We start from the raw sequence: 20,777 nt of genomic DNA, 5'->3' as shown, positions 1-20,777 counted from the left end.
TATCCTATGACTGAGTTATGGTAACTCCCTAAACACTTACAGCTATATTTTGAAATAAATGAGCTCTCAAGAACAAAACAGATGACTGTATTCTACCATCAGTTCAACATATCCAAAAATGGAAGATAATCTTAAATATTCATTCTTCCATCTAAATTCACATCATGGAGACAAAATTATGATTTAAATATTATTATATTAAAGATTATTAATATTTACCATAACATTTTCAAAGTTGTACATATTTACCATAACATTTTCAAAGTTATACTATCTTTGGTGATTTTTAGCACTCCATATTTAATTTAGTCTTATTTCATACAACTTTTAATGTAAAAATACTTAGTAAAATCATATAAAAGATTTATACAACAATCATTAGAAATATCCTAACTATAAAATAATGGCAGAGGAAGAGCTGACAGGGACTAACATGCTGGCACATGTACTTGTGGAGACATCTTCAACCTCTCCCTTCCACCCACTGAGAATGGTGCCTTCTATGGATGGTTGGAGGAGTTTGGTTGCAACTTCAAAATTATTTGTTTTACTATATAAATTCTATCAGTCTTCATATTTCCCCTAACTCCTAGGGTATACATCCTATTATAATTTTTTTTGTGGAGGAGTTTTTATGTTTGAAAGCTGCTATGACAGAATTGTGCTTCCTCCCAAATTCCTATGTTGAAGCCCTCACCATCTGTTAATGTAATTGTTTTTGGAGACAGGGCCTTTTCAGAGGTAATTAAGGTTCAATATGGCCATAAAGGTGGATGCTCTAATCCAACAGAACTGGTGTTCTTATAAGAAAAGGAGGAAATACCAGGAGAGCATGTACATGGAAGAAAGGCCATGGGAGGATATGGTGACAAGGCACTGTCTGGAAGTCCAAGAGAGAGGTCTTATCAGAAACCAACCTTGTACACACCTTGATTTTGGACTTCCAGCCTCCAGAACTATGAGGAAATAAATTCCTCTTGTTTAAGCCACCTAGGCTGTAATACTTGGTTATAGCAGGCCTAGTAGATTAATCAAAAGCTAAAAAACAGTCTTAGAAATTAAAAGACAAGGTTTATTTTATAATCTTTTTGAATAGTGAACGAATGGCTGGAATAAATGCTGTCAAAATAAACATACGAAACTCTGTTCAGTGTGCTCATGTGGAAAGCCTGTACTCTTAAAAAAAAAAAAAAAGTCTGCTTTTGTGCGAGTCAATCCTTTCAGCCAGTACATATGTGATTGTGAGGAGCACTGGTATATGACTCCTGCCTGCAACATTCTGACAGGTTTCTTTCTTTCTTTCTTTTTTTTTTTTTTAAAGATTCATTCATTCATTCATTCATTCATTCATTCATTCATATGATAGACATAGAGAGAGAGAGAGAGAGAGAGAGAGAGAGGCAGAGACACAGGCAGAGGGAGAAGCAGGCTCCATGCTGGCAGCCTGACTCAGAACTCGATCCCGGGACTCCAGGATCATGCCCTGGGCCAAAGGCAGGCGCTAAACCACTGAGCCACCCAGGGATCTCCATTCTGACAGGTTTCAATCATCCTTGACATAACTGAAATCTGACTTGAACTCAGATCTCTGGGGTCTCTCACTTTATCTAGAATTTCTTCCTCACCGCTACAGACTTAGTTAATGCTCTGGCAATACTCAATTATTTATCATTCCCCTAATATAGTATGTTCTTTTTTTCCTTTTGGCTTTGCAGTAGGAATTTAATATAGTATTTAAATGACAAATGTGTACAAATTTCCAGCTTACTGTGTTTTGGACAGCTGAAACCACTTAAATTACTCTTTGTTTTTAAAAAAATATAAAATTTCCATGCACATAGAAGAAAGACTATCACAATGAACTTCCATATACCTATAACCAAGAGTCATCATTTCCATGTACCCAGCAAATGGCAAGTTTTTTAATTTATAAATTAACTGAACCCCTTCACATAATAAATATATCCCTTAAACTTTGATATTTTTATGGTAGCAAATAATAATATAAACCTGATAATGTTTCCTTATAAATTTAGACAAAGAAGAAATCATTTGCACTAAAATGAAATATTTATAGTCTTAGTCTATCTTCTGTATTTATTTCAAAAATTGGCCATGATGACTTTAGTACAGACTTTATTGACCCTAATCTCACCCTGAAATATGGCTATCATTGGCTTTAAGGATATATTTTTTTATTTGGTTGCAGCTTTAGGATGTTAGGAAACAAAATTATAGATAAAAATACAACCAATTTATATATTTTTTTAAAAGGTTTTATTTATTTATTCATGAGACACACAGAGAGAGAGAGAGAGAGAGAGAGAGAGAGAGAGGTACAGACACAGGCAGAGAGAGAAAGCAGGCTCCATGCAGGGAGCCCGACATGGGATTCGATTCCAGGTCTCCAGGATCACACCCTAGGCAGCACTAAACCACTGAGCCACCTGGGCTGCTCACTAATTTCTATTTTTAAAAACTGATTAACCATTCCATACGGTTAACAGTTTTGAACAGAATATAGTAAAATTTAGCTTAATTTTTATTTTTTAAGCAAAGCCTGATAAAAATCTTTGATAAATGAATCAATTGTGTATAGGTATATACTAAGAAAAACATACTTACTATGGGCTATGATAATGATTCTCAACCTCCGCACAATGAGTGATATGTTAGTGTATCTCCTGGGGACGTACTGGAGAGGACCTTCCTGGGGATAGAAGTAGTAGGTCTGGGGCCCTGAGAGGACCTTGCTCCTCCACAGACCTGGTGAGCTCAGAAAGGAAGTGCAGTGTGGACAGGAGTTGAAGAGAAAGGACTATCTAGACATGTTAAATACTCATGTGTCAGGTTAGGAAGAGGTCATATAACTAGGAGGCTAAGGCCAACAGGGAGAATAGGAAGAGGACTTTTGCTTGCCCCGACCATGTATCAAGGAAAAAGAATAACGAGACTGTTTGTAAGTTACTGTAGCCACACACAGTTTGCAACCTGAGATTTATGCACAGCTCCAGTCTGACCACAATGAGAGATGAGCATGAGCAGTAGAGGAAATCCAGAGAAGAAAAATCAAGGGGAAGGCTAGAGTTTCATAGGTTGGTAGATTAGTTGGTTTCTACCATTCTTTTTATCTCCTTTTGTTCTCCTGATATTGACAGTAAAATAGGCTCAAAATAACTTATAATAGAAGCATGCCTGGACTTGGGAAGCTCTAACTTCTCAGGAGTAACCAGGAAAGGTTACTCCGTTTCACATTTTTCTGCCATTCTCTGTTCATCTGGACCTGGCACCACTACGCCATTCTCTGTTCATCTGGACCTGGCACCACTATGCCATTCTCTATTCATCTGGACCTTGCACCTCTGCCTGCTGCCACACACCCACCATCAATACTATCAGTGTCTGTCTCTGATCTCTTCCTCGTGCTTATTAACGCTTCCAACCTCTGCTTGCTATTCCTCTGTCCAAACACAGAGGGTGGAAAACATGATGTCGTGACACACTAAGGATATTTTAAAAACGCAATGTGTTGCTACATACTACTTGGCAAAAAATGAGGCAGAGGGTAAGAACAATATTAAATAATTTACACTTGCTGTGTAACACAGTATGGGCAGTACACAAACTAATTATACTCCTAAACATTGTCTATAAAGCTTAGTCAGTAGCTAATTTTAAATGTAACCATCTCCTGTATTACAATTTTTCTAAAATTGTAGTCCTAAAGGTAATATTACAGCACTCCCTCCTACCCACCAGCTCCAAGACAAATTTTTTTTTAAAGTGCTGCATATATCCCTTAAAAAGTCAGTGGATTATACCACTGATAGTGTTTTATTTCTAAAATTACATTTGCTAGTATGGTCCTTAAGCATCTTCATAATATGCAGCACGGTATTTTTACTACTTGCCTTTCTGTTTTTCTTTAAGTAAAAAGAAGTTTCCTTTTTTACCCCTAAGATTTTCATGTACATTATGAATCCAGGTGAAAAGGAATAAGGGGGACTAGGGTCTGATTTAATCTTTGACATTTAATAAGGAGTTCAAAACAGTAACTTTATATAGACTAAATGCTATCGTAAATAAAAATAAACTTAAAAATTTCAGGAAAAATATATGAATATAACTTTACTTTCCTGATATTTAAATGATGATTACTGAAAAATATTGATGATGATGGTCTATTTGTATTGTATCAAATCCTTTAATGGAGAATAAAGTTCCTTATGCTACTACTTATAAATTCATGCTGTGGGAAAGCTTATAATTAGTCATTATAATAATAAAGAACTCAAGCATTTCCTCTTCTGATTAGACTTAAGCTCAACCTTTCTTATATTAAAATGTAGTCAAATGTCAGAGTATTACTGTCATACTCTACAGTCGTATTTCATCAGCCCAATATAGTAGGGAAATCTGTTGGTTTCATAAGTTAGTCTAATAAGTGAATGAATGTTATCTAATAAGAAAAAACTACCTCTGCAGTGCTCGGGTGGCCTGATCAGTGGGGTGTCCAACTCTTGGTTTCTATTCAGGTCAGGATCTCTGCTCAGCATGGAGGCTGCTTGGGATTTCTCCCTCTGTCCCTCCCACCCCAACCACCTGTCCCTCCCCCCCAACCACTGTGCCCCCCCACATGTGCGTGCATGTGTGCATGCTCACTCACTCTCTTTCAAACAAATAAATCTTTTTTTTTTTTTTTTTAATTATTTATTTACTCATGAGAGACACAGGGAGAGAGAGAGAGACACACACACAGGCAGAAGGAGAAGCAGGCTCCATGCAGGGAGCCCAATGTGGGACTCGATCCTGGGACTCCAGGATCACGCCCTGGGCCCAAGGCGGCGCTAAATGGCTGAGCCACCCGGGCTGCCCTCAAACAAATAAATCTTAAAAGAAAAAAAAAAAACACCTCTGGACAGGCATATGGCAATTTTCTCCTCCAGGAGTTCAGCATCCCTGTTAAAAAAGATATTCATGGGATGCCTGGGTGGCTCAGAGATTGAGCATCTGCCTTTGGCTCAGATCGTGATTACGGGGTCCTGGGATTGAGCCCCACATCAGGCTCCCTGTGAGGAGCCTGCTTCTCTCTCTGCCTATGTCTCTGCCTCTCTCTATCATGAATAAATAAAATCTTAAAAAAAAAGATATTCATAAGGAAGCCATGAAATGTATTAAATCAGAGGTGGCTTCCTACAACATACATCTAGACAATATAAAACATCCAGCAAAACTGAAATACTGATTTAGTCACCTACAAATTTGCAAGTGTTAGCTAAATAGTCAAAAAGGAATTTTAAAAATTTTAACCTCAATACTGATATGGGAATGCCTATAACACAGTGACTAATTTAGGTGCATATTTTTAAAATTAGAGGAGAAAATGCAAATAAGCACCAATGCCAACTCACACATCTCTGCCACGTCGAACTTCATCCTGCTCTTTGGACTGGCGGCGGCGCTGTCTGGCTGATGTGGCTGAAGATGCTGATGATGGTCCAGATTCTGAGTCCTCTGAACTTTGGCCTCCAGAGCCGTTAACATCAAAAAGATGCTGTTCTACTGCTGACCGGATGGTTCTTTCTAAGAGTCTAATAAAAGCAGAATACAGAGTCCATCAGGTAAACAACTTTATCAATGTTTGCCTTTAAAATTTTCTATCTATAATTTTGGGAATATCAGCATTTTCAATGGTAGATCTACTACTGCTTCATGAGCAAAGACAGCATATGAGACATCTCGAAATGTCTGCATCGTGTGTTAAAAATAAAACCAAACATGACAAATTCTACCAATTTGATAACTATGTTTCTCATCTTTGTAGGTTCAGGATTATTGAAATGCTCACAGCAAGTCTAGCAACAATTATCAGAGGCATTCAGGAAATAAGGGTCATTTAATATAAGTCAGAATGAGGAAATATTTTTTCCTCACAGAGTAATAATAGACCTATTCTTATACAGGTGAGTTCCTTCAGATTTCACCAGTTCTTCAGAGGAAGAAAGTATGGTTTACAAAGCAAACTGGCACAAATTTATTATGATGCCTATTATTCTATTTAGAATCCCTTTAAGGTAATAATGCTATTAAAAAGAAACACCTCACCAGAACAATTACTATTTAGAACAGCAAAGTCTTTCTGAACCTCTGTTCAATTAAATTGTGATGTATATAATCGAAGCTGTATTCATGCAAACATCCTAGTATGTATTACTGAAGATAGCAGGAGAGATTTACTTCATTCAGCATGAAAAAAAATTTAAGCACAGAGGCTGAAGAGTGCATGATAAGACAGATAAGGTATCTGTTTTAAAGTTATATAATTTTTTAATGGGTCTAAGTCTTCTTTTATCACCATGCTATTTACTTCTGGAAAATGTGGCATGGAAAATTCTAAACATATACTCCTCAAACCATGTTTTCCTGCACTCGAAAAAAGAATCACATCCAAACTCATCAAATGGTACACATTAAATGTGTGTAGTTTTTTGTATATTATATTTCAATAAAGCTATTAATTTAAAAAAGAACCACATACTTGTTTTAAAAATGTCAGATATAGTTGGTTGAGCATCCAATTCTTGGTTTCGGCTCAGGTCGTGATCTCAGGGTTGTAAAATCTAGACCCATACTGGGTTCTTTGCTCAGTGTGGAGTCAACTTAAGACTTTATCTCTCTCTCTCTCTCTCTCTCTTTCTCAATAAATAAATAAAATCTTAAAAAAAGAGAGACAGGTAATAAACAAACCATGGAGTTTCAGATAGTGATAAATTCTCTCCAAAATGGCGAACAGGATTGGAGAGGGACTGTGGATAGGAAGGGATGGCTTCTCGGAGGAGAGGACATTTGAACAAAAAAAGTGAATGATAAGAAAATGAATGGCCAGGCTGAAAAATAGCCAGGGCAAGGGCTCTGTGGCAAATATAAGCTTGGCCTATTCCAGAAGTAGGATGTCACATGGTCAAAGCACAATGAGCAATGTGGTCAGAGAGGGAGGTAGTGGCAGGTTAACTGGAGTTTAGATTTATTTTTTTTAAAGATTTTATTTATTGGAACGCCTGGGTGGCTCAGCAGTTGAGCATCTGCCTTTGGCCCAGGGAATGATCCCAGGATCCGGGATCGAGTTCCGCATCGGGCTCCCTGCAAGGAGCCTGCTTCTCCTTCTGCCTATGTCTCCACCCCTCTCTCTGTGTCGCTCATGAATAAGTAATTTTATTTAAATATATACATATATATTCATTCATTCATTCATTCATTCATTCATTCATCCATGAGAGACAGAGAGAGAGAGAGAGACAGGCAGAGACGTAGGCAGAGGGAGAAGCAGGCTCCCTGTAGGGAGCCCGATGTGGGACTCAATCTCAGAACCCTAGGATCACGACCTGAGCCTCAGGCAGAAACTCAATCACTGAGCCACCCAGACATCCCTGGAGTTTAGATTTTAGTCTACATGCAGTTGGTAGCCTTAGGAGGAAAAAGACACGTGATTGGTATAATCAACAGAGCACTGTCACTGCTCTGTGGAAAAGGGACTTGTTACCATGACTAATTTCCTTTTGATACTGTGTCCCTCTTAGACTGTCAAATCCCTGAAGGCAGAGCCCAAGGCTTATTTAATATTACATACCCAACACAATGCTTGGCCTAACATAGGTACTCAATCCATGTAGGCTGATTAAAAATGAGGAAGAGAGAAGTAAAGACACTGTTACACGTTAACCTTTAATGGCATCCTCCACTGCAAGATACCTCCCTAAACACGTATTTTGCAAACATTAATAGTCTCTGATGTTATTTTGACTGAAACAAAAATCTTGTATGTTCAAATGATTCAGCTGTCTCTGGTCACACACCCACGTAGAGGCTCAAACAGGAACACATCTTATTTAGTCCTCTGAGTGGTTTTAAAAATCATCATCAGTTGCTTATTGTATTAATCTTCCAAAACCATATACCACTAGAGTAGTTTTTTTCTGTTTGATATATGGGGAAGGAGGGGGGAAAACCCCAAGCCAAATAACTTACTCTCCAGTCGTCGAAACACTGCTGACTTGAGATACATGCGCACTGTGGAAATGAAGCACAAAGAATAAAGTCAGATTAGACAGAGCGTCAGATGCTGTGAACCAAACATTTGAAGGGGACTCCAGACTGGAAGTATTAACTAGATGATGAGTGACCCTACCACAACATTTAACCCATCCACTGACAGATGCTCATTTTCATTTTTCTCTGGAATTAGAGAATGGCCCTGGTGTTTATGCCTGAACAGTATTTTTCCCCCCTCTCTATTTTAAAGATGTCCATGACAGATAGTTTCAAAGTAATCTTTAAAAACCATCTCTACCTCTCACCCTACTAGCTTGGCCCTCAGTCCTCCTTCAGGGCCTTTTCATTTACCCAAAATGTAAACACAACGCTGCTGACTACCTTCCTGCTACCAACTCTACCCATTCCCTGCTCTCCCCAGCCCAAATCTATCCCATCCTAGTCTACCCTCTCCAGACCTGAAGACAGAAGTGACTTCTTAAAACTGCTCTGGACAGGCAGACAGTAGTGTGAACCACAGGGGACAGAGAACAAAGAAACAACACTGGTTTCTACACAGTTATTTATTTCTTTTTTAAATGCATTTTTTAAAAAAGATTTATTTATTTGAGAGAGAGCATAAGCAGGGGGAAGGGAAGACTGAGAGGGAGAAGCAGATTCTCCATTGAGGAGGGAGCATGACATGAGGCTCCATCCCAGGACCTTGGACTAAGACCTGAGCTGAAGGCAGACACTTAACTGACTGAGCCACCCAGGCGCCCCTACACGACCACGCTCTATAATATTTCATCTCAACATCTAATTTATAACCCCTTTATTGAACATCTATAAACCTCCTCTACCTTCTAATTTCTCCAAAACCTGAATTCCTTTGAAAGTATTACAAAGTAGTCAACCTAACGTAGAACAGTGAAATTATAGAACACTATCTGATTAGCACTCTCTGGAACTTCGCCCCTCTTGGCTGTATCCTGCCTTCGTATAACCACAGTGAGGTAAAAACTGGCAGCAATTTTATAGCATCGATATTAAGACTTTCTCATGGGCTGCCCTCCATTGCTTAATCAACTTCTAAAATTAAGATTCAAGTCTGTTTAAATGAAAATCTTCCATGCTTGTCACACTTGAGTTTTACCTTACAGATACAACAGTTCCCTTTCTTCCCCCTTCTTTGTAGAAGACGCCTGAAGAAAATCACAGGTGTTGATGACTGATCCTGATGGCCACCATTCAATCACCCCAAACATCCTCATATATACCATGCAATTTTCAACATAGGAACACGGTGGATTTTTTTTTTAATCATTTGTTGGGTTTTTTCCATGTATGAGGGTATCTCATCTCTTTCCATTCAGAATCTAAGTGCCTCAAGGGATTGTATGATATTTCTTTTTCTTTTTTTTCTCTCTTTTTAAAGATTTTATTTATTTATTTACAGAGAGAGGCAGAAACACAGGCAGACGGAGAAGTGGGCTCCCTGTGGGGAGCCTGATGTGGGACTTGATCCCAGGACCCCAGGATAATGACCTGAGCCAAAGGCAGACACTCAACCACTGAGCCACCCAGGTGCCCCTCTCTTTTTCCTCATTATACTCCCTACCACTATCACCACCATCAGACCCAGCATAGCCCTCCTAATCGCAGAGGTGACCAACAGACACTCACTCTTTAGCCCAGCTCCTTAATAAGAGCTGTAGGTCAGGGCCACAAACCACAACCAAATCCCAGAAGAGATCCATAAAATAATGCTATTGTTCACAAGGGAGACTGATGAGAAAAACCTTAATAGATGAGTAAATAAGCAAATGAACAAATAAGTACACTCTAACACTTACTGAGTACTTACTACATTTCAGACACTGTGCCAAGTATTTTGTACATACATTTTCTTGTTTGCTATTTATAATAACCCCACGAGGTAGGTACTATTGTTTTCTCGATTTTCAGATGAAGAGGTTAGAGGTTAAGTAACTTGCCCACAGTGACAGAGCCAAGAAGTAGATGAGCTGGAATTTGAACCAAGAAAGTTTTAGCTCAGAGTCTAAGCTCTTAATCAGTATACTAGACAATCAATCTATCACTCACTAGAAGAAAAACTCCTGAGAATCATCTCTGTAGATGGAAGCTTGGACTGAGGTATTTTATTTTGCTTTTAATCACAACCATTTTTCTCATCTGCCTCACAATGCCTGTTATTCACAGTGGTTCCCAGATTACATAACCAATAATATATCCTCTGCTGTTTTCTGTCCTTAACTGGAACAGGCAGTCCCTGCTTTTGATGCTTTGTGGCTCACCCTCTGTAAAGTCAACACTGTATAATTAACTCCTGTATTTCACTTCTTCATGCAGTTACACAACCTTAATTTTGGGAGCAGGATCCAATGTGAACAGTGACTCTGGGGGGGAACACAGAAGGGTGGGAAAATGTAGATCTGCTAGATGCTAAAAATATTCCAAACACATATAATTAGCCAATTAGTCTTCCAATGCCCCCTCAGAGTATATCCTTTCCTCCCTTCTACACACTTTTGACTTGAACTTTTTTGATTTATTTATTTATTTATTTATTTATTTATTTATTTATTTATTCATTCATTCATTCATTCATGAGAGACACAGGGAGAGAGGCAGAGACATAGGCAGGGGGAGAAGCAGGCTCCATGCGGGGAGCCGGATCCGGGACTTGATCCCAGAACTCTGGGATCACGACCCGAGCCAAAGGCAGACAACCAATCACTGAATCACCCAGATGTCCCTCTTTTTGCTTTATTAAAGCATACTGATATTTGTACGTTCCTTTTTGGGGTTTGGGAGGCAGGACACAAAAAGAAAGGTGAGGAAGAAAGACACAAGAAAATGACATCAAGTAGAAACAGGTTCTGAGATTACTAACTCTCTCTGTTAGTGCTTCTCAAATCCTAAGGCATATCTGAATCACCCAGGATCTTGTTCACACCACAGACTCCGATTTGGTAGGTTTAGGTCTCAGGAAGGGGAAGCTGAGATTCTGCCTTTCTAACAAATTCTACAGTGATTCTGATGCTGTCAATTCGTGGAAGACACTGATTAGTAAAGCTGTAATTCCCTGCAACTAACATTCTTCAAGACTTCACTTACTTAGATATCACAATAGCTATTTTTAAACATTCTAATCTAAGTAATGAGGGTATGAATTGGAAAACTTATGCTAGCATAAGTGAATAAGAGGCAACACATCAAAATTTCTCTTATAGCTTAAAGAAAATTGACCTAAGCCATCTAAATCAGTCTTAAAGAGCCATTTTCAGAATGCAAAATAAATGAAAAAAAAATCAATGACACAAGCAGGTAATTAAGTCATACTCAATTTTACTAATATATTGATCTTAGGTCAAATTTATGATAATTTATATTTTTATGTTTCTTTAATGAGACCTTTAGAATTTTTGGTATACTTAGTGTGTCTATACTTTCATGTTTGTAAAGCAGAATTCCTCTAAAGAAAGTATTCTGAGAGGAGAATATTTTTCCATTAGGAATCAGAAAAGAAGTTCTGGTCTTGGCTCTGCAGTTAATTAGCTGAAATCATAGACTGTTGGTTAGCGTGGCTGCTTTGGATAGTTTTCTTCATACAGAAAATGAAAGGTTTGACGTGATCCCTGTGGTTTTCTTTTAGCTCTAAAAGTTTACTGCCCTAAAGTTTAAATCATCACAAAACATTATAACTGCATAATGAATTATGACAGTTTTGTCATAGTTATGGTTTATTAACTACCAATATGGCTTTGGTCAGGTATCCAGCCACCTGCATAGTTCCTGTGGGATGTGTTTAATAATCCACCAATGACAAGATTTCTAAGAATATTTAATGACAGAAATAGAGGCTATTTTCCATAGCTATTACTGACTCATGAAGGTAATTCTAAGAAAATAACAAAAGGGCTATAAGAAGATAAGCTAAAGTGAAAGATACAGATTTCCTTCATCTATATGGAGCTTGTTTTTTAATCTTCTGCAGAAATCTAAGAAAAATGAATTTTTTAAGGCCTTTGAATGATTTGCTAACAAAGTTTCTTGCTTATGCAATATAAGCACTTGAATATGGAAGAGATCATTTCCTAATGTTGATAAAGCCTAGTATTCAAAACTGAAAGAAATAAGCCTCTATGTAGACTCCAGCTCTATGGTCAATTTCATTACCCAAGCCTACTGTAAGTGATGACGCAACTGCATTCACTATTGGTAGAGTCATGTAAAACAGATTCTAAGCCTACCCTGCAACATATTTTGTGACATTCTTAAAATATATTTAGTCTGTATCTTTTTTTTTAAAGATTTATTTATTTATTCATGAGAGACACAGAGAGAGGCAGAGACATCGGCAAAGGAGAAGCAGGCTCCATGCAGGGAGCCTGATGTGGAACTTGATCCTGTATCCTGGGATCAGGCCCTGAGCCGAAGGCAGATGCTCAACCGCTGAGCTACCCAGGTGTCCCTAGTCTGTATCTTGATTGACAAAACCCAAACTACATTTCTGGAAGCTGAATGTGCTCAACAATATTAGTCTATAAATTTGCATGTGATAAGATGCACAGAATGCCTGCTGACAAGTGATTCTTTAATTAGATCTCTTGATTTGAAATAAAGACATCTACATATAAAAAGAAAGAAGTTTAAAATCTACTAGAATCCAACATCTTTAAAAAGCATGTGTTCTCTTTTTCTGTATGTTCTCTTACTTCAGTACGTTTTATTTTCTGTGTTACATAAATATTATTGTGGTAAATATTATCCTATTAAAACAATAAATAGGAATTGTTAGGTCCAACAGAATTATCTCTTTTCCCCTCTAGAATATCTACATTTAGTCAGCTTTTTTTTTAATGGGTAAGGATTTTTCTTTTTAAGATTTTATTTATTCATGAGAGATACAGAGAGAGAGAGAGAGAGAGAGAGAGAGAGGGAGAGAGGCAGAGACATAGGCAGAGGGAGAAGCAGGCTCCATGCAAGGAGCCTGATGCATGACTCCATGATCACGATCTAAGCTGAAGGCAGATGCTCAACCACTGAGCCACCCAGGCGTCCCAATGGATAAGGATTTAAAAGACAATTATGTGATGTTTAATTCAGCCTGAGGGTGAAATCATGTAACTAATCATCAAAATAGCATGAAGCTCCTAATGTATTTCACAGAATATTTTTAGTACTATTTTAAAATACTAAAAGTTGATATGCAGCATCAACACTACAAGATGAATCTAATGGTATTTCTTGCAATTGTATAACAGATTTCTAATTAAAACTTTTACATTAAAACCATGTCTTCTGTGGACAATATCATACATTAAAACAAATACATTTGATCTTCAATATTCATTGTGCTTTAACCTTTAACTATGATATGCAGAAACTTAATGGAGCATTTATAGGTATTCAAACTTTGACAAAAATTGCATTACCCTTTTGTGGTGGTATTGAAGACAGTTTGAATCTAAAAAAACCCCTTGCATTTTGGTTTTAAATCAAATCGTATGCATATAATACTAGAACATAAATTGAAAACATACTACATGGATATTAGTTAGAAGGGGGATAATATTTATCCTCATGCTTCATCAACCCTCACACTTCCTATTCCTTTAAATATTAGGGCTGATTTGAAGAAAAAAATTATTCATTTCCATGTTTTGATAATTAGCTATTTTCTAACAAATTAAGTAGAACCCATCAAAATATCAAAATACTCACCTTTTGTATAGCTTTTTGTTCAGGCCCTAATCATTGGAGTTGTCAGTTTTACATATTTAGCATGTTTTTGCATAAAAAGAAATTCAGAGTTTTAGTTTTTAGACTGAGGTTTTTGTAAAGCAAAATTATGAATGAAATGAATAGTTCCCTATGTATACTCACTTATAGATGAAGAAATTGAAGTTCAGAGAGGTTTAATCTCTCACTAAGTTTACACATCTCTGATTCTCTCAGTATTCTGGCTTCTGAGTGTGTTCTTAGTAAGGACATAATCCCTATTCTCTCTCTTTTTTTTTTTTTCCCCCATAATCCCTATTCTCAAATAATGCTGCTATTCATATAAGTAGTTAGCTGTACATCTAGTTGTTTTCTTAGAACAGATTACTTGAAGCACTTTTTTGGATTCAAATGGAATTTTCTTTTTTGAAATGTATACATTCCAGAAAACTTTTTATTTCTAGATTTTCATGTTTATTAGTATAAAATTACATCAAGCAGTTTATAATCTTTTTTTTTTTTTTTTTTTTTTTTTAAAGAGGAATAGAGAGAAAAAGTGAGTAAGAGGAGAGGGAAGAGGGGGAGAGAGAGAGAGAGACTCTCAGGCAGACTCCCTGCTGAGCATGGAGCCTCATGGCCCTGAGATCACGACCGGAGCCGAAATCCAGAGTTGGACACTCAACCAACTGAGCCACCCAGATGCCCTGGGTGCCCTGGGAGCAGTCTTTAATCTTTTTAAAAACTACTATATCCCTTGACCACAAACTTCAATTCTGATTATTAGTTTTGTTCTGTTTTTTTTTTTCCTTAAGTTTGCCAGAAGTTTTTCTATTTTATAATTTTCATTTTTATTCCCAAAGAACCAGTTCCTGGATTCAAACATCAGTTCTGTTCTTTTTCCCATTTATTATTATTACAACCTTTTAAATTTCCAAGAGGTTGCTTTTTTTTTATATGGTTTCTTATTCTGATTGTGTGGCTCATTTGTTTTCATTCTTAAGAAGATGAAGACACCTCATAAAAAGAGCTTAGATCCACAAATTTTTTTGACATGTACTTTCCCCCTTTTTCTTATCAATAGTCTACAATAGTTTTTATTACCTCTGAATTTTTTCCTCCCTTTAGGAGAGTTTTCATTGGTTGATTGGAATTTTTTGGTATTAATTACACTGTGGTCAGAATACAGAACTGTGAATATTTTTACTTTCTATTTTTAAAGATTTCATTTATTTGAGAGGGAGGAGCACAGAGGGAGAGGGACAAGTAGACTACCCACTGAGCAGGGAGTCTGTTGTGGAGTTTGATCCCAGGACCCCAAGACCACAACCTAAGCCAAAAACACATGCTTAACCTACTGAGCCACCCAAGTGCCCCTAAAATTTCTACTCTTGAAGAACTTTCAGATACAACTGAATTTTTTGGAAAGTAGCTGGAATGTTTGAGCTCTACTTATAGGGTGCAAAGTTTAGTATGTAATGCTCATTTATTTGAAATCTCATGTATTATATAAAATTCTCAGTGCTATTTATTTTGTAAATTGTTTATTATAGACATATAGTTGCATGTAGAAGTTCTATACTTCAAATGTGTTTGCCTGTTTATTCTTGCTAACTTAAGAGTTTAAATTTCTATCATTTGAAGCTGTGCTATTTTACACATGCTTATTTATAACCTTTATGTGTTTAGTATGGATTTTAACTTAAAAAGTAAGTCTAGGTTTGTCCTGTTGCACAAGTTTGGCATTGAACTCTGGCTGTCCTGATATTGATATTGCTCCTCTCTGCTTTCCTTTTGTTCACATTTATCAGATATAAATTCTAGATTTTTAAAAAAGACTTTATTTATTCTTGAGAGACACACAGAGAGAGGCAGAGACATAGGCAGAGGAAAAAGCAAACTCCCTGAGGGGAGCCCACTGTGGGACTCAATCCCAGGACCCCAGGATCAGGACCTGAGCTGAAGGCAGGTGCTCAACTTTTGAGTCACCACAGGCATCCCTAAATTCTAGATTTTTATTATTAACCTTTCTGTGCCATTTTGTTTCAGGTATGGCTCTTTGGAGCAAAATAAAGCTAAGTTTTGTTTATAATTTCAGTTTTTTTAAAATATTTTTTTTATTTTTATTTTTTATTTATTTATGATAGTCACACAGAGAGAGAGAGAGAGAGAGAGGCAGAGACACAGGCAGAGGGAGAAGCGGGCTCCATGCACCGGGAGCCCGACGTGGGATTCGATCCTGGGCCTCCAGGATCACGCCTTGGGCCAAAGGCAGGTGCCAAACCGCTGCGCCACCCAGGGATCCCATATAATTTCAGTTTTTATTGAAGAATTTGACCACTTATATTTATTGTCATAATTGATGTATTTGTTCTAGTTTTGTGTTTTTGCTTTATGTTTTCTAATTTGGGAGATTCCTTTTCCTTTGATTTCTGTCTTTGCTTTTATCTTCTGAGATTCACATTATAGAAATCTTATACAAATTTCTACTAGTAGTTGCCTCTCATATCCACATATCTCTAATTATTAAAATTAGAGATTTTAATAATTCTAATTAATTCAATGTAATTTAAGAATTCAAACCCCTCCCAAACAAAAAACCCTCAAAACTCTTGACTTCTGCTTCTATTGTTCTACCTTCCATGCAAGACAAGAAATTCAGAATTTTGTTACTCTCTTTGTCCCTCCATCAATGACTATAATCAGGTTTCTCACTTAATTAAAAAAATTTCTTTTTAAAATACACCTTTCAATTATCTGGGCATAAACTTTGATTTCTACTTGTATTTCTATTCATATGGTTTTTCCTTAGAGTTATAATTTTTAGGTTGGCTTCCTAATTTCTTCATATCTAGCATTATTTCTATCAGTTTTTTCTTATCCTTTGATCTCCTTTTTGGAGGAGCTTCTCAAGTTTCTTTTTCATCATGTACCTGATTTATTTTAAATAATTTCTGCTCTTTACTGTTTCCCACATAGTTTTTGAAATCTCTGCTAATATATTTCTAGGCTCCCTTTTCCTTCCTTATTTCAGCTATTCTTCTATGTCTCTAGCCTTGTAATTGTAAACCTATTGGATTACCTGTAAACCCTTACAGGTTCCTACTTATGTTTCAAAGAGGGTTGGTTATGTCTTTGAGCATTTTTGAGAAGATTAGTAATATTACTTTTCAAGTTTTCTTCTGAATCATATAAAAAGCAATTCTTTGAAACGTTTTTACATTGAGTCCTCAGAGTTAGTCATCCTTTCTCTTAGTTTGTAATTTCTCTTTATAGGTCCCAAATAGCTGTGTTTTGTGGTTCCTAAGGAGAATCCATCAATCCCAGACAAGGTCATTATCAACAACCTGGGTAGGTAGATTGTTCTTTGTTTATTTCATTGTCCTTTGGCTGTGGGCAGATGCCCGCTCATGAATTTAGATTTTAAGAACCACCATATGAGTCTGCCCTAGAACAATCTATAATGCATTGATGGGTGCACATGCTATTTGGTCCAATTTTCTGCATAACCTGGAGAAACAGGAATAAATTTCTCCTTTTTTTTTTGTACAGTGTACTTCTGAAAGCATGCATTATATGTCCAATAATCCTTCTGCCTTTTTATCCTCTTCTCAAATGCTTTAAGTGATTGAATATCTCAGGGGGATAGTTTTGTATACTAAATATTCTAGGCTTTGAATAGATGTTGACACAAAGAAGCTAATGGGGGAAGAGAGGTGAAAAAGAATATGCAGATGATCTCTTAATGGTTCAGAAAATTTCTGTTCAGTAGGGTGAATGTCACTTGTTTTTCTGGTCAGTGCAGTAGACAAAGGAAGGAATCCAACTTAGTTCCCCCCCGCCCCCTTTGTTCTTTCTTTGTGGTCATCTGTATTGTTTAGATGGTGGAACATGAAGTCTATAGGTGATAATATGTTTCTCAGTCCATCTCACTGATGTGTAACCTTTATGGTTTTATTGTTGTTACAAACCTATCTCTAGTTCTTGCCTTTGGTATCATCATTTGAATTTAAATGGGAAGCTGGAGTAGTTACATTAGGTAGACCTGGTCTTTTATTTAAGTTAAAGGTTTACATTTTATTCTGAAGTTTTTATAAACAAAAGTCTATAGGAAGGAGGGAGACTGAAGAATGAAACAATAAGAGATCTAAATAGAATAGCCATAAAAGTGTCATTTCCTGTGAGTTTATTTTTCCTTTGTTTTCACATGCTGAGGAAAGACATGAAGAGAAGCATAAAAAACTTAAAAAATTATATAATTTATCTATATCAGCATAGCCTAAACAATGTGCTTAGTATCTTAATTAACATTGATAGAATTAAACTCAGAATCTATACTTGTTTCTTACTAAATAAAAAATATGACTAGCTCAGATATGAAGAATTCAATATTGAATCCCTAAAGAATTATATGATGAACATTAGTTAAGTTTATAATCATTCTTCACTATAAAGTAATTATATTAGTTGTCTGATTTAGTGGTTTTCATCTAGGGGTATGCATTAAAATCTCTTATGTGACACTTTCCTCTCAAATTTCTTGTGGTAAAGCACACATAACATTTACTTTTTTAACCATTTCTTAGTGTACAGTTCAGTGGCACTGAGTAAATTCACAGAGTGAATTCATTCTATATATCTCCAGGACTCTTCATCTTGTAAAACTGAAACCCTGTACCAAATAAACAGTAACTCCTGATTCTCCCCTCCCCCCCACTCCTGGCAACCACCATTCTACTTTGTGTCTCTATGAATTTGACTATTTTAGGTACTCACATAAGTGGAATCATACACCTGTCTTTTTGTGACTAACTTATTTCATTTAGCATAAATGTCCTCAAGGTTCATCTGTGTTGTGTGTACATCAGATATTCCCTCCCTTTTAAAGGCTGAATAAGATTCCACTGTGTATATATGCTGCATTTTGTTTATCTATTTATCCAATGATGGCCACTTGGATTGTTACCACCTTTTGACTATTACAAATAATGCTGCTATGAACATGGATGTACAAACATCTCTTTAGGACCCCGTGACCCTGTTTTTAATTTCTCTTCATCTTTGCCAATACTTTTTATTTTTCAAAGCAGACATCCTAATAGGTGTAAGTTACATCATTAAAATTTAAATGGGAAGCTGGTTTCTCATTATAGTTTTAATTTGCATTTCCCTGATGATTAGTGATGTTCAGCATCTTTTCATGTGCTTATTGGTCATTTGTACAACTTATTTGGACAAGTACCTATTCAAGTTTTTTGCCCATTTAAAAAATAATTTTGTTGTTATTGATTTTTTGGAGTTCTCTCTATATTCTGGATATTAATCCCTTATCAGATAAATGATTTGCAAATATTTTCCCCATTCTTCCTTTTCTTTCTGTTGATAGTCTTTTTTTTTTTTTTTTATTCCACAAAGTTCAAAACATTTCATGAAGTCCAATTTGTCTACTTTTTCTTTTATCTCCTGTGGTTTGGTGTCATATCTAAGAAATCACTGCCTAATTCAGGGCTGCATAGCTTTTGCCTCATATTTTCTTTTAAGAGTTCCTGTATATTTAGCTCTTACATTTAGGTCTTTGATCCATTTTGAGTTAATTCTTGTATATGATATTAGGTGAGGGGTATGTGAATATCCTGTTTTCCCAGCACTAATTGTTGAAAAGACTATCTCATGATACTTACTGGAAATATGGACACCCAACACCACTCAAGGCTCAGAATCTTGGCCAGTTGAGACCCCAGCATATTTAAAGAGCTCCACATACTTTGTACCATAATGGTAGTGTTATCAAAAACCAGAAGATAATAAGTGTTAATAAAGGTAAGGAGCAATTAGATTCATACATTAGTGGAAATGCACTTAGAAATGGCTAAGATGGCAAACTGTACGCTTATGTGTATTTTGTCACATTTTAAAAAATAATTAAAAATGGTTAAAATGGTAAATTTCAAGTTGTTTATATTTTGTTATTTACATTTACCCTCCCATGCCCTCAAAAAGAACTCCACAGGCAGAAATGATGTGTTTCCTCAATTTAGAAACACTGTTCTAGTTAAAAAGGGCATGGGAAACAATTTTAATATATAGTTATTTGTGTCTAAAGACACCCAAATATCTAATTGACTTTATTATCTGGGGAAAAAAATCAAATAGATAATAAAATAAAGAGCCTGCTTGTTGGGACACCTGCGTGGCTTGGTGGTTGAGCGCCCTGCCTTTGGCCCAGGCCATGATCCTGGAGTCCCAGGATCAAGTCCCGCATCAGGCTCCCTGCAGGGAGTCTGCTTCTCCCCCTGCCTGTGTCTCTGCCTCTCTCTCTCTGTGTCTCTCATGAATAAATAAATAAAATCTTAAAAAAAAAAAGAGACTGTTTGCTTACTGCACTCAATAGTCATCAACAAATATAATGCGTGATATATTACATTTTTCTAAACTATCCCATCTGATAACGAGATTTTTACCTCAAAATAATTTCAAAAACATACAATATAGTTAAGAAGAAAAATAAACTATTAAAATTTCATAAAGTTGACAAAAAAATCATAACCCTACACATTCTACCACAAATTGTTTGGAAAGGTAATCCCCAAAGACCTATCTAAAAATGCTCTATAAAAACTTTTCTACATATCAAGATAGGGGTGGCATGATATAGTTTTCAGATCTTGTCTAATGTCAGGTAATGTTTTAATCTAAATTTATCCAAAGCTAATTTTTTCTTCAATATAAATCTATAGTTAAAAGACTTTCATAAATTAATGATCCCTGGTTTCAAGGAATAAAATTATTAAAATACTGAAGAATGAGTTTGCATTTCAGACAGCTAATTTAGAAATAAATTATTTGATGTTCCTGATTCAGGAAAATTAGAAAACATAAATACTGAAACTGACCCTAAGCAATTCCAAATCTGCTAAAATGGTATTTTAGCTTCATTTTGCACCCTGAGTATTAAAACTTGGGCTGTAATTGATAAAGACTATCAATTTCAGAATATCAATGGA

At 36.3% G+C, this 20,777-nt stretch overlaps 1 protein-coding gene across 22 annotated transcripts in view; it reads right to left on the bottom strand.

Moving 5' to 3' along the window:
• FAM13A (family with sequence similarity 13 member A) overlaps positions 1-20,777 on the bottom strand; it is a 346,947-nt gene that overhangs the window by 60,910 nt on the left and 265,260 nt on the right. For all 22 annotated transcript variants that reach the window (XM_072755666.1, XM_072755665.1, XM_072755668.1 and 19 more), the window contains 2 exons: positions 8,026-8,067; positions 5,412-5,591 (listed from right to left, as the gene is read on the bottom strand). In XM_072755666.1, the coding sequence (XP_072611767.1) occupies positions 5,412-5,591; positions 8,026-8,067 (222 nt within the window). The remainder of the gene's footprint in view (positions 1-5,411; positions 5,592-8,025; positions 8,068-20,777) is intronic.

Source organism: Vulpes vulpes, chromosome 4 (assembly GCF_048418805.1).
Source record: "Vulpes vulpes isolate BD-2025 chromosome 4, VulVul3, whole genome shotgun sequence".
NCBI lineage: Eukaryota > Metazoa > Chordata > Mammalia > Carnivora > Canidae > Vulpes > Vulpes vulpes.
Note: the sequence above shows the minus strand (reverse complement) of the source record. Positions and strands in the feature narration are given on the sequence as shown.